Genomic DNA, 14,082 nt, shown 5'->3' on the forward strand with positions numbered 1-14,082 from the left:
TCACTTTGTCATTTCCTTATTTTTGTAGTATGAGAAGAAAATACCTACTTAAGATTCTTTGGGGGCATGTGTAAATGTACTGGCTATTTTTTATTAGATATTTATCCATCCATCATTATTTTTTAAAGATGGCAAGCAGTTCTTGTAGGAGTGGTATTTTCATCTATGTAAATACTAGTTAAGTCCTGCTATCTTGTATTTTTCCCCTTGTTTTTGCAGCCCCTGCAACCCCATGTCAGAGTGTGGGATTCAGTTAGTCTTTCTACACTGCAAATTATTGGACTTGGAACTTTTGAACGTGGAGTAGGATGCCTGGATTTTTCAAAAGCAGTAAGTAACAATTTTTAAGGGAGTAAGCCAGCCACACAAAGATACAGAAAAGACGTTAAGCTCAGTTTTGTGTGTGTGTTCATAGAAAGTGATCACTGAATTGAAAAATTAGATGTTAGCTGTTGCTTATCAGTGGCCAGCATTTTAACTGAAATACTAAAGGACTTTGGTTTAGATAAGATCCAGGATATTACACTTAATTATACTTATTTTGTTCTGCCTGAAATAGAATTGCAGTGTAATAGCAGGAAATGGTTAAAGGAATGCATACATAGCATAGTAAAATTGAAGTAAGTAATAAGATATGATTTTGATTCAGCTTGAGTCATAGAAGTCTATTTTATTTAGAAAATTTACGGACGTGAAACTTGGCCAATTCTGCCCCAAGTATTGTCTTTTCTTAATGTCATGTTGCAGCAAAGAAAACAGCCAGATCTTTGTGCTCACTAAAGTCATGAATTGTTTTGGTTCTGAATTGTTGATTGCATGGTTTTATATTTAAGTTTAAAATTCAGCATCTAGCAATCTTAACCTAAGTCTTGATGCTTTATTCTGGGGAGAATGAAATAAGATGTTGCTCATTTAAACATTCTGTTTATTCTTGAACTATATGTAATTGATACAGACCATACAGGAGAACATCTATATTTTTAGGATGCATAATTTTTACTTTCAAACACAAATATCCCTCCAGATTTTATTGGGCCTTGTTCTTACTTTAGAATATATTTATGTATTCACATTTATCTCTTTAATTCCTAACTATTGCAGCTGTATTCTGGATTATGGCTGTTTTGTGGGATGTGGAGGAAGAAGGGACATTTTTAGAGCAGAAGTATAAATTTGGGTGGATACAGGAACTTTACTAGCTTACAAGTACTGAATGTCAAGGGTTCTCATGAATCAGGAATTAGAAGAAAGGAGATGAGAAAAGGAGATGAGCAGAGAGAAGGGAAATACTTTTACTACCTTTTTTACCCCCTAAAATCTCTGTAGCAGTAACTGTTGTCTTCTTGTTGATACCTTTGTTACAATGTTAGGATTATCTTGAATTGCCTCATACACTGACTTTTCCTAGTTTAGGTAATCATTCCAATACAGGGTAAAAGAAAGCAGAAGAGAAGAGAATAAGCTCTGCCCTTCCTCAGTACTCTCACTTGTCACCACAGTATTTCTTTGTTCCATATACATCATAAGGTATAGATTACAAATGCTACTAGAAAAAAAATAATCTTTTAATATCATCCACAGTTCTTTTTCTGGGAGGCATCAGTTAGTGAATGAAAATAGTTTCAGGAAAATAGGAATTTATGTTTTTATTTATCTTGTTTATTCATTTTAATATAAATCAAGAATATCATGAAAAACTAAAATTGGCAAACTTTCACATAATTTATTCCAACAGATTTACCGAAATTTAGGACCAAAGTTATAAAATTATATACATTTCACGTCTACTGCAAAGGAAAATACTTCAAAAGCAGTCAGAACACTTTAAAGCAGAAAATACTTTAAGATGCAGAATGGACTATCCTCAAAATTGATTATTTGCTATTTTTGAATAGTGAAAGTGGCTAGATAGCAAATGGAGATCAACCTAGGGGGAAAAATTAGAAACGTGAAAAAAAATTAAGAATCCTTATTATATTTCTTAAGAAAATACAGTCTTAGTAAATAGTATATTCATTGTATTTCAAGGAACCATGAGTTTAAAGGATTTTGGATTTATCTTAATGTTGGTGGTTTTCATAATATGGTATTTCTTTTTAAAAAGTAAGCCTTATCTGAAGATTTTTAAATGCCTTATTTCAACTGACTTTTCTTTAGGATTCAGGTGTTCATTTATGTGTTATCGATGACTCCAATGAGCATATGCTTACTGTGTGGGATTGGCAGAAAAAATCAAAAGGAGCAGAAATAAAGGTAAAAAAATTTCGAACAGGGTATTTTTCTTTTAGAATACATTTTTTGTTTTACAAGTCCTTGGAAGTATGTTGCATATTCTTGGGTTTCAGGAGAGTACCAGCTGACCAAATTCATCAGATTTGCTGATTTGTCATCATTCTTACGATGGTGGTGGTTTAGTCACTAAGTCATGTCTGACTCTTGCGACCCCATGGACTGTAGCTAGCCAGGCTCCTCTGCCCATGGGATTCTCCAGGCAAGAATACTGGAGTGGGTTGCCATTTCCTTTTCCAAGCATTCTTATAGTACCTTTAAGATAAAATAGTCAAGCAGCTTCAGCCACTTTCAGTGATGTTTCAGTTACATTGTACTACTGAAATGCTGAAGTAGTTGGATATCTAATCTCAAAATTAAGACTACATGTTCTACTTGGCTTGTTCTTTAACAAAATGTTATTTTGTTCAATCTATAAGGATTAAAAAATCTAAAGGAAAAATTCAGCCTCGGGAATATGACTGACATAACTGAAAAAACATAACAGTAATAAGTTTTTTGGTCTTAATTATATTTGTGGGACTACTACATAAAATGCTACAGCATTTATAGTTGCTGTGGAATAGTGTTAATCCTTTTGTGTGGAGCAGGCTATAACTTGTAAGAAAGGAATGAGGTTAGCATTGCAGCTGCATTCATATGGCTCAGAAAATAGCCTCCCTCTGACAGGCTTTCAGAGGGATCCAGAGGTACAGGATGGCTTTTAAAAGCCTATGACATATTTGCTTTACTCTTAAATAACATCACATTCCTCCTCAGTTGCTCTCCAAGTTTTGTTTTGTAAAATCTTCAAGCTTTCAACTTGTTGGATGAAAAGAGGTTATTTCTTTTAGATAGTTTTAATCTTTTGACAGAAGTAGGGTAGATTTTATTTTACTTGAATATAAGGTGTCAGGAAACCTCAAATTTTAAAAAAACATAAATGAAGATAGATAGTCTTTCAGCCATTGTTCAGAGTAATTTTACGTTGAAACATAGGGAAGTTATACCACAGTGAAACATAAATTTTGGTCCTTTGTATTAAAGGCTGCCAGATGAAGTCTTATGGTTTTCCTCCTACTGGCCTCTCCTCGATCTCCTTTCTGGAACCTTCAGTGTATATGTTGCTGAGAGTTACATCCCATGTCTTGTACAAACACCATATGCTGCTCCGTTTGCTCCCATGGCCTTGATGTGTCCCATACCAGCTAACTCCAGCCCAGAGCAACAAGGGCAACTCTTGTTGCCTGTTGGACATCTTCATATGAATACCCCAGCCCGCAATGCATACAGATACGTACTAATCATATTTATTAGCCCCCAATCAGTTTTGCCTCTCAGTGAGTAGCATCACATTCCACTTAATTGCCCAAGCTGAAAATTCAGGCATCATTCATGACTCTTTCCCTCACTTTCACACTCAGCCAGTCAACAGGTGCTTTCAATTCTGTGTCCTTAATCTCTGTGTTAGAACTCTTTCTCCCTTTCTCTCTCTCTTTTTTTTTTTAATTTTTTGTAATTTTTAAATAATTTATTTTTTTGGCCACACTGCACAGCTTGGGGGATCTTAGTTCTCTGACCATGGATTGAACCCAGGGCCATGGCAGTAAAGTGCCTAATCCTAACCACTGGACCATCAGGGAAGTCCCTATAATAGAAGTCTTTCATTGCAAATGAAAGTGGTATAAACCCTAAAGAAGATAATACATGTGTTGACCAAAAGACAAGTAATCAAATATAACAGAAGCAAAAAAAGAAAGTTACTCAAATGTCCATCAATAAGAGAATGGATAAGTCAGCGCTGTGGTCTTTCCCTGTAAAGGAATCCTGTAAAGCAGTTTGCATGATCAAATTGCAATGTATATACCAACATTAAATGTATCTCACAAATGTAATGATAAAATAAGCTAGACACAAAAGAATACCCTCTGTATTATTCCACTTAAATAAAACAGACAAAGCTAATCTTTGCTGCTGCAAATCAGGATCATGGTTATTTCAGTGGAGGGAGAGGATGGTAACTAGAAGAGGGATCTGGGATGTTAGTAATGTTCTGTTTCTTGCTTTAGATGCTATACACAGGTGTGTTCAGTTTGTGAGAATTTATCAAACTGTGTACTTAGGATTTGTGAACTTTTCTGATTATATAGTATGAGTGAGTGAGTGAAGTCGCTCAGTCATGTCCGACTCTTTGCGACCCTGTGGACTGTAGCCTACCAGGCTTATCCGTCCATGGGATTCTCCAGGCAAGAATACTGGAGTGGGGTGCCATTGCCTTCTCCAGGGCATCTTCCTGACCCAGGGATCAAACCTGGGTCTCCCGCATTGGAGGCAGATGCTTTAACCTCTGAGCCACCAGGGATTATATAGTATACATTAATAAAAAGTTAAAATATCCTATAAAGCTACACTAAAACCCAAGTGATTTATTTTCATAGATTACTTCAGTTTGTATCTTGAACATCTTATCACTAGAACTATGGGTGTGTATACTTGGAAGTATTTATACCAGTGTGTGTTAGTCGCTCAGTTGTGTCCAACTCCTTGTGACCCCATGGACTATAGCCTTCCAGGTTCCTCTGTCCATGGGCTTTCCCAGGCAAGAATTCTGGAGTTGGTTGCCATTTTCTTCTCCAGGGGATCTTCCTGACCCAGGGATCGAACCCGGGTCTCCTGCATTGCTGGCAGATTCTTTACTGTCTGAGCCAACAGGGAAGCCCGGGGAGTGTTTATAGTTATCTTTATAATCCTTGATTTATAGTTAGTTTTATAATCCTTGATTAATCAGTTTCATGTAAGATCTGTTGAGTAGTTTTGTTCATGTGAAAGCTAAGGACTCTTCGATCAGTCTTTTAAAGATTCTGAGTCTGGAAGAGAAATCACTAATTTTGCTTTGTTATTAACGTATTATCTTTTTCTTCCTATTTTCCTTCCAGTTTTGTTGAAATATAATTGACATACAGGCCTGTTTAAGATGTACAGCATAATGATTTGACTTAAATTTGTCATGAAATGATTATCACAATAAATTTTGTGAACATCCATCATCTCATACAGATAGAAAATAAAAGAAATAGGAAAAAATCCTTTTCCTTGTGATGAGAATTCTCTTTACAAGTTTTGTATGTAGCATTCAGCAATGTTAATAATATTTTTTACATTACATCCTTAGTGGTGTACTTTTTATATATTTATTTTTTTATTGAAATATACTTGATTTCCAGTGTATTAGTTCTAGTATATAGCAGAGTGATTCAGTGTGTGTGTGTGTATATATGTATATATACACGCACACACACATATATACAAACATATATGTATACACACACACAGGTATATATTCTTTTTCAGATTCTTTTTCCAATATAGTTATTACTAAATATTGAATATAGTTGCCTGTGCTATATAGTAGGTCCTTATTGTTTTATCTATTTAATATATAGTAGTGTATATATGTTACTCCCAAATTCCTAATTTATCCCTTTCCACTTTGGTAACCGTAAGTTTGTTTACTATTAGTCCGTTTATGTTTTGTAAATAAAATTCATTAGTATCATTTTTTTAGATTACACTTTTAAGTGATATCACATGATATTTGTCTTTCTCTGTCTGACTCTGTTGTTTTTGTTGGTTAGTCACTATATTGTGTGCGACTCTTGCAACCCCATGGACTGTAGCTCCTCTGTCTGTGGGATTTCCCAGGCAAAAATACTGAAGTGGGTTGCCATTTCCTTCTCCATGGGATCTTCCCACCCAGGGATTGAACCTGCATCTCCTGCTTGGCAGTTGGATTCTTTACCACTGAGCCACCCGGGAAGGCCCCCCCTCACTGACTTAGTATGATAATCTCCAAGCCCATCCATGTTGCTATAAATGGTATTATTTCATTTCTTTTTATGGCTGAGTAATATTCCATTGTATTTATGTACCACATCTTCTTTATCCACTCATCTGTCAGTGAACATTTAGGTTGCCTCCATGTCTTGGCTATTGTAAATAATGCTGCAGTGAACATTAGGTGCATATATTTTTTTGAATTATGGTTTTTTCTGGATATAGGCCCAGGAGTGGGATTATATAAGATCATATGGTAGTTCTGTTTTTAGGTTTTTAAGAATCTCCATACTGTTCTCCATAGTGACTTTACCAATTTACATTCCCACTAACAGTATAGGAGGGTTCCCTTTTCTCCACCCCTTCTCCAGCATTTATTATTTATAGACTTTTTGATGATGGCCATTCTGACTGGTGTGAAGTGATACCACATTATAGTTTTGATTTGCATTTCTCTAATAATTAGCAGTATCTAACATCTTTTCTTGTGCCTTTTGGCCATCTGTATGTTTTCTTTGGAGAAAGGTCTATTTAGATCTTTTGCCCATTTTTTCATTTGTTTGTTGGATACTGAGCTATATATATATTTTGGAGATTTGTCTCTTGTTGGTTGATTTTCTCCTTTCTGTGGGTAGTCTTTTCATTTTGTTTATAGTTTCCTTTGCTGTACAAAAGCCTCTTACATTTAACTAGGTCCCTTTCTTAGGTATTTTTGGTGGAAAACACATAAAAGCTCTCTGTGGTTTTTTGTTTGATTTTTCATTCCATAGGAATCCATAGTGACCATTCAGCCTTCAGTCTGAGGATGAATCTCTAAATCAGTAATATTTTCTTTTTTTAAAAAATTTTATTTTATTTTTAAACTTTACAATATTGTATTAGTTTTGCCAAATATCGAAATAAATCCGCCACAGGTATACCCGTGTTCCCCATCCTGAACCCTCCTCCCTCCTCCCTCCCCATACCCTCCCTCTGGGTCGTCCCAGTGCACCAGCCCCAAGTCTCCAGTATCGTGCATCAAACCTGGACTGGCGACTCGTTTCATACATGATATTATACATGTTTCAATGCCATTCTCCCAAATCTCCCCACCCTCTCCCTCTCCCACAGAGTCCATAAGACTGATCTATACATCAGTGTCTCTTTTGCTGTCTTGTACACAGGGTTATTGTTACCATCTTTCTAAATTCCATATATATGCGTTAGTATACTGTATTGGTGTTTTTCTTTCTGGCTTACTTCACTCTGTATAATAGGTTCCAGTTTCATCCATCTCATTAGAACTGATTCAAATGTATTCTTTTTAATGGCTGAGTAATACTCCATTGTGTATATGTACCACAGCTTTCTTATCTTGAATGAATGATCAATAGTAATAGTAAAAAAAAAAAAACGGGGGGGGGGGGGGGGTTTAAGACCAAAATGGCAGTGTCTTTAAGACAGAATTTATATTGCTCTTTCATTTGCTAGTTTTAGTGTTCTTTTCCCTGAATGTGCAAGAAATTAAAACTGTGATTTGCGTAAATGTCTTTTTAATGCAGTTATTATATATAGATGGCATAAAAGATAATATAATAAGATAAGGACATCAAATTTAAACCATTTTATTCTAAAAATGTATTACTTAAGTTTTTCAGGAAAATAGACTTTGGAAGAAAAGGCATTTCCTTAAAAATTTTCCCTATCTTTGGGACTTCCCTGATGGTCCAGTGGTTAAGATTCTGTGTTTCCACTGCTAGGGTCACAGGTTTGATTACCTGGTCAGTGAACTGAGATCCCACATGCTACATGTGGTGTGGCCAAAAAATAAAATTCCGTGTCTTTGATTATCGGGACCTGTAATTGGTATTTAATGAAGATAAGGATATACATGCATCTAAAGCTGTATTTCTCTTTTCACAGACAACAAATGAAGTTGTTTTGGCTGTGGGGTTCCATCCAACAGATGCAAATATCATAATAACATGTGGTAAATCACATATTTTTTTCTGGACCTGGAGTGGCAATTCACTAACAAAAAAACAAGGAGTTTTTGGGGTAAGGATCATAATGTTACAACTTCATTATAGAACTTTAATTTTGAGTAAGGATAAAGTCATCATGCCAAAGGGGAAAACTGAAAATTCTCATTGTTTCATTGTAGAAATACGAAAAACCAAAATTTGTGCAGTGTTTAGCTTTCTTGGGAAATGGAGATGTTCTTGCTGGAGACTCAGGTGGAGTCATACTCATATGGAGCAAAACTACTGTAGAGCCCACACCTGGGAAAGGGCCTAAAGGTATAGTATCTCATGTGGGATCATCCTTTTTAGTTTGCAGTGTCACTGTTGCAGTCCCATCTGCTACCCAGACCAGGGGAGAGGGAGCTGTAAGGAGACCGTATGAGAGGCACTAACATACATTTCTTTTTCTATGGTTCTTCATAACAGCCTTTTTTAATATCAAATTATCTACTCATTTATTAAGCATATATAGCCTACATTTGGCTACCTTTCCTTCCAGGAGATTAATACAAAATAATTAGAAAAGATGATACAAATACCATGTTAAAAACTATAGAGATTGAGAGAGAAGTCACCCCAGTCTTCAGTATTTTGTAAAGCCCCCACAGAAGAAATGGTATTTAAGCTAAACCATAATGAATGTAGAACACTACAGAAGATAGGGAACCTTAATCCCAGTTACGGATCAGTGTACATTAAGGGAGGAAAATGGTTATGACTGTGACGCAGCCAGAATGGTGTGAATAACTTTGTCATGTGTTAACAGAAACAAGAAATAGCCAGCATGAAGGAATGACACTTCCAGGATAGTGTGAATGAATTTGTCATGTGTGAACAAACAAGAGATAGCCAGCATGAAGGAAATACTGTTTTAAAAAATAGCAGTGTTTTGCAGTTGCTCTTATCAATTTAAACTAATATATACTGAGCCCTTGAAAATTCAAATAGAGATTAAAGATACAGATTTTTTTGAGTTACCCACAATAATCCTTAAACCTGATTGAGTTCACCATGGAAGATAGAAGAGCTATGAGGCCAAGGATACTTTGTCCCACAGTTAGATGACCAGAAAAAAGCCTGCAAGGATTGCAGATTTTTTAAAAAGAAGTTAGTAAGATAGAACTTCTTATTTAGTGCTCCTGAACAAAGAAGAGGAGAACGTTCCCAGGAGTATCAGGAAGGAGGTCTATAAGGTCAAGAAGAATAAGAACCAAGAAAAGACCATTAGAAGTTCACAATTTCAATAGAAAAGGCTGTAGAACAGCTGAGTGTAGAATAGCCAGTTTTTAAATGGAGACTTTTGAGAATCCCAATTGAAAATGGAATGAAAAGTAGAGTTACTCGAATCAATAGTCTTTTTAAGGTTGACTAAACCTGAAAGTAAAATGAGTATTGTGGTGGGAAAAAGATGAAAACTCTTAAGAGAGATGGGAATAACTGGATTGGACATCAGAAGAAAGATTATCCTTCAAAAAGAGTGATACTGTACATTTATTCTGAAACTGGAGCTTTGGAAAACTAGTATCTTACGTGGCTAAATGATAGAGGTCATGCAGAATTAACATTGCTCTCTGTTAAAAGCTTGAAGTTATTTTTAAATGGGTAATATAAGAATAGTATACATCATGTAATACAGTATACAGTAGTGTACATATACTACTGGAACTAGCAAACAGTAGTATACGTCATGGAATCAGACTCCATCACTTCAGAATTCTACTTGTTGGAGTTGGGATCCAGCTGAAACCTTAGACCTGCCTGTGGATATTAGATTTATTAAAATACTAAAACTGAAGACCTGCAAAATTTAGCGGTATCATTTTCTAAATAGTCATTAAAATTGTCCTTATCCACTTAAAAAAGGATGGGCCCAAGGACCTTTTCCTTTCTTTTTTTTTTTTTAATTTTTGAAAATTTTTATTGAAGAATAGTTGATTTACAATGTTGTATTGGTTTCAGGTGGATTGCAAAGTAAATCAGTTATAGGTATACTTATATACACTCTGTTTTAGATTCTTTCCTTAGAGAGGCCATTACAGAGTACTGAGTGGAGTTCCCTGTGCTATACAGTACGTGCTTTTTAGTTACCTGTTTTATATATAGTAGTATGTATGTGTTAGTCCCAGTCTCCCAATTTAATCCCTTCTCCTTCTTACCCCCTCAAATCAGTTCAGTTGCTCAGTCGTGTCCTACTCTTTGCGACCCCACGGAGCACAGCACACCAAACCTTTCTGTTCATCACTAACTCTCGGAGTTTACCCAGACTCGTGTCTATTGAGTCGGTGATGCCATCCAACCATCTCATCCTATGTCATCCCCTTCTTCTCCTGCCCTCAATCTTTCCCAGCATCAGGGTCTTTTCAAATGAGTCAGCTCTTCGCATCAGGTGGCCAAAGTATTAGAGTTTGAGCTTCAACATCAGTCCTTCCAGTGAACATTCAGGACTGATTTCCTTTAGGATGGACTGGTTGGATCTCCTTGCAGTCCAGGGGACTCTCGAGAGTCTTCTCCAACACCACAGTTCAAAAGCATCAGTTCTTCGGCACTCAGCTTTCTTTATAGTCCGACTCACACCCATACGTGACTACTGGAAAAAACATAGCTTTGACTAGATGGACCTTTGTTGGTCAAGTAATGTCTCTGCTTTTTAATATGCTATCTAGGTTGGTCATAACTTTCCTTCCAAGGAATAAGTGTCTTTTAACTTCATGGCTGCAATCACCATCTGCAGTGATTTTGGAGCCCAAAAAATAAAGTCTGATGCTGTTTCCACTGTTTCCCATCTATTTCCCATGAAGTGATTCATTTTCTGAATGTTGAGCTTTAAGCCAACTTTTTCACTCTCCTCCTTCACTTTCATCAAGAGACTCTTTAGTTCCTCTTCACTTTCTGCCATAACGGTGGTGTCATCTGCATATCTGAGGTTATTGAGATTTCTCCCAGCAATCTTGATTCCAGCTTGTGCTTCTTCCAGCCCCACGTTTCTCATGATGTACTCTGCATATAAATTAAATAAGCAGGGTGACAATATACAGCCTTGACATACTCCTTTCCCAATTTGGAACCAGTCTGTTTGTTGTCCCACGTCCAGTTCTAACTGTTGCTTCCTGACCTGCATACAGGTTTCTCAAGAGGCAGGTCAGGTGATCTGGTATTCCCATCTCTTTCAGAATTTTCCACAGTTTATTGTGATCCACACAGTCAAAGGCTTCGGCATAGTCAGTAAAGCAGAAATAGATGTGTTTCTGGAATTCTCTTGCTTTTTCGATGATCCAGCAGATATTAGCAATTGGAACTCTGGTTCCTCTGCCTTTTCTAAAACCAGCTTGAGCATCTGTAAGTTCACTGTTCATATATTGCTAAAGCCTGGTTTGGAGAATTTTGAGCATTACTTTACTAGCGTGTGACATGAGTGCAATTGTGTGGTAGTTTGAGCATTCTTTGGCATTGCCTTTCTTTGGGATTGGAATGAAAACTGACCTTTTCCAGTCCTGTGGCCGCTGCTGAGTTTTCCAAATTTGCTGGCATGTTGAGGGCAGCACTTTCACAGCATCATCTTTCAGGATTTGAAATAGCTCTACTGGAATTCCATCACCTCCACTAGCTTTGTTCATAGTGATGTTTTCTAAGGCCCACTTGACTTCACATTCCAGGATGTCTGGCTCTAGGTCAGTGATCACACCATCGTGATTATCTGGGTTGTGGAAATCTTTTTTGTACAGTTCTGTGTATTCTTGCCACCTCTTCTTAGTATCTTCTGCTTCTGTTAGATCCATACCATTTCTGCCCTTTATTGAGCCCATCTTTGCATGAAATGTTCCTTTGGTATCTCTAATTTTCTTGAAGAGATCTCTCGTCTTTCCCATTCTGTTGTTTTCCTCTATTTGCAGTAATCAGTGAGGAAGGCGTTCTTATCGCTCCTTGCTATTCTTACCCCTTAGCAGCCGTCAGTTTGTTTTCTGCATCCATAACTCTATTCTGTGTGTAGATAAGTTATTTTATACCTTTTTGTAGATTCCACATATAAGCGATGCAATATGATATTTGCCAAGTACCTTAACAGCTGTTGGATAACATAGTTATTTGTAATATAGAAAGATAGTCCCGATTACTACATTTGTGGTACATTTTCTCCCTTTCTCATCTCCTTTTCCCAACATAGCAACAGACTACAGGATTCATTCTCCCCTGGACTGAGTCTGGAGGTATCTGTGAGAGCATTGTGCATGGCCATATGGTAAAATGGGAGCAGAAAGAAAAAAAGAATAAATTCATAGCTAGTCTCTTTCTTCTTTTTCTTTTTCTCACTACACCTCCTGTTCCCACCCCCAGTAGTGGGCCTTGGAATTCATTCAGCATTACCTCAAATTAATTTTCCTCAAAAATACAGATATATTTTATTCTCAAGTCTCATTCGTGCTCTAATATAAGGTCCACTTTGCCCTTTTCTGTGGTACATGAAGAAATCAGAGGAAAGGCATTGAAAATAGCCTTTTTTCACATACACACTAATATATATAAAATAGATAATCAACAACACCCTATTGTATAGCCCAGGGAACTCTATTCAGTATTCTGTAATAACCTTTACAGGAAAAGAATCTGTAAAAGAATGGATATTGTGTAACTGAATCACTTTGCTTTACACCTGAAACTAACACAACATTTTCTATCAACTATACTCCAAAATAAAAATTAAATTGAAAAAAATAGCATTTATTCAACCCTATTTATCCTTACTGTTTAAGGACAATAAAACTGAAACAGTATCCATAGAACCATATAGAATACTTCCTTCAAGGTAGAAGGTTATGAGAGAAAATTAGAGAACTTGTTCTAAAGTCAGTGGATTGGAAGTAGAGAGAGATTCTTTATTAGTAGCAGTAGGTCTGTGGGGTCGCACAGAGTCAGACACAACTGAAGCAACTTAGCAGCAGCAGCAGCAGCAGTAGCAGGAGAGAAAAAAAAAATAAGCGTGTCAGTTTCTGAGTTCCACAAACAAAAAGGAGAGGGAGAAAGAAAAAGGAGGTTATGCGGAACCAGCCTGAGGTTCCTGAGACATTTCCCCCGAGGATTTGTTTTTTTATATTTGTGACATTACTGTCTTCCACTTCACACCCCTTTTCCATGTGTGAAAGTGAAAGTTGCTCAGTCATGTCCAACTCTTTGCGACCCCATGGACATTCTCCAGACCAGAATACTGTGGTGGATAGCCATTCCCTTCTCCAAGGGATCTTTCCAACCCAGGGATCAAACCCAGGTCTCCCGCATTGCAGGCGGATTCTTTACCAGCTGAGCCATAAGGGAAGCCCTTTCCATACATAAAAACCAACAATTGAAGACATCTATTAATTAGCTGAGAGCCTTCAGAGCTAGCAATTGAAATGAGTTCTCTCATTTCAGTTTGATGATCTTCCACCATCATCCTTAGTGCGAGCAAGTGACCATATGTGCAGTTGAGGCATCATGGCAGATAGACAGTAAATTCGTTCCAGTACTGGAACCTGGCGAGCGCTGTAGCCATTGCTACAAAGTAGATCACCAGTTATTATGAAAGGAGATAACTCAAGAACAGTCAGATGGAAAAGGTGATTAGGACAAGGCCTGGGGAAAGGACCTGTCCAGAACCTCCATGCCCTCTCCGGAAATAACACTCTCTCCAAGTCTCCATGTGTTCACTGACCCAGAAGCTCTGGATTGAGGATCCTTAAGAAAAAAAAGAGAAGAATAGTATTATCAGTAATCCTCCCCACTCTCTTTTCTTTTTCTTCCTACTCTCTTCTCTTTCCTAGGCATACATTTTCAGTATCGGGAATGTCAGGAGCAGTATTATATTATCAAAATATTATCAAAACCATGACTTAAATTGTTGACATACATTACCCTACCTCTCTGAGTAGTTTGGATATAAATGCACCCTTCATTGGCCTTAGTGTACAGGGGCTGGTAAAGGTTCCAGATTGTTTCTATTTTCGTT

At 36.9% G+C, this 14,082-nt stretch overlaps 1 protein-coding gene across 7 annotated transcripts in view; it reads left to right on the top strand.

The window, feature by feature from the left end:
- EML4 (EMAP like 4) overlaps positions 1–14,082 on the top strand; it is a 154,597-nt gene that overhangs the window by 107,956 nt on the left and 32,559 nt on the right. For all 7 annotated transcript variants that reach the window (XM_061432181.1, XM_061432184.1, XM_061432185.1 and 4 more), the window contains 4 exons: positions 220–330; positions 2,158–2,253; positions 8,005–8,139; positions 8,246–8,381. In XM_061432181.1, the coding sequence (XP_061288165.1) occupies positions 220–330; positions 2,158–2,253; positions 8,005–8,139; positions 8,246–8,381 (478 nt within the window). The remainder of the gene's footprint in view (positions 1–219; positions 331–2,157; positions 2,254–8,004; positions 8,140–8,245; positions 8,382–14,082) is intronic.

Source organism: Bos javanicus, chromosome 11, assembly GCF_032452875.1.
Source record: "Bos javanicus breed banteng chromosome 11, ARS-OSU_banteng_1.0, whole genome shotgun sequence".
NCBI lineage: Eukaryota > Metazoa > Chordata > Mammalia > Artiodactyla > Bovidae > Bos > Bos javanicus.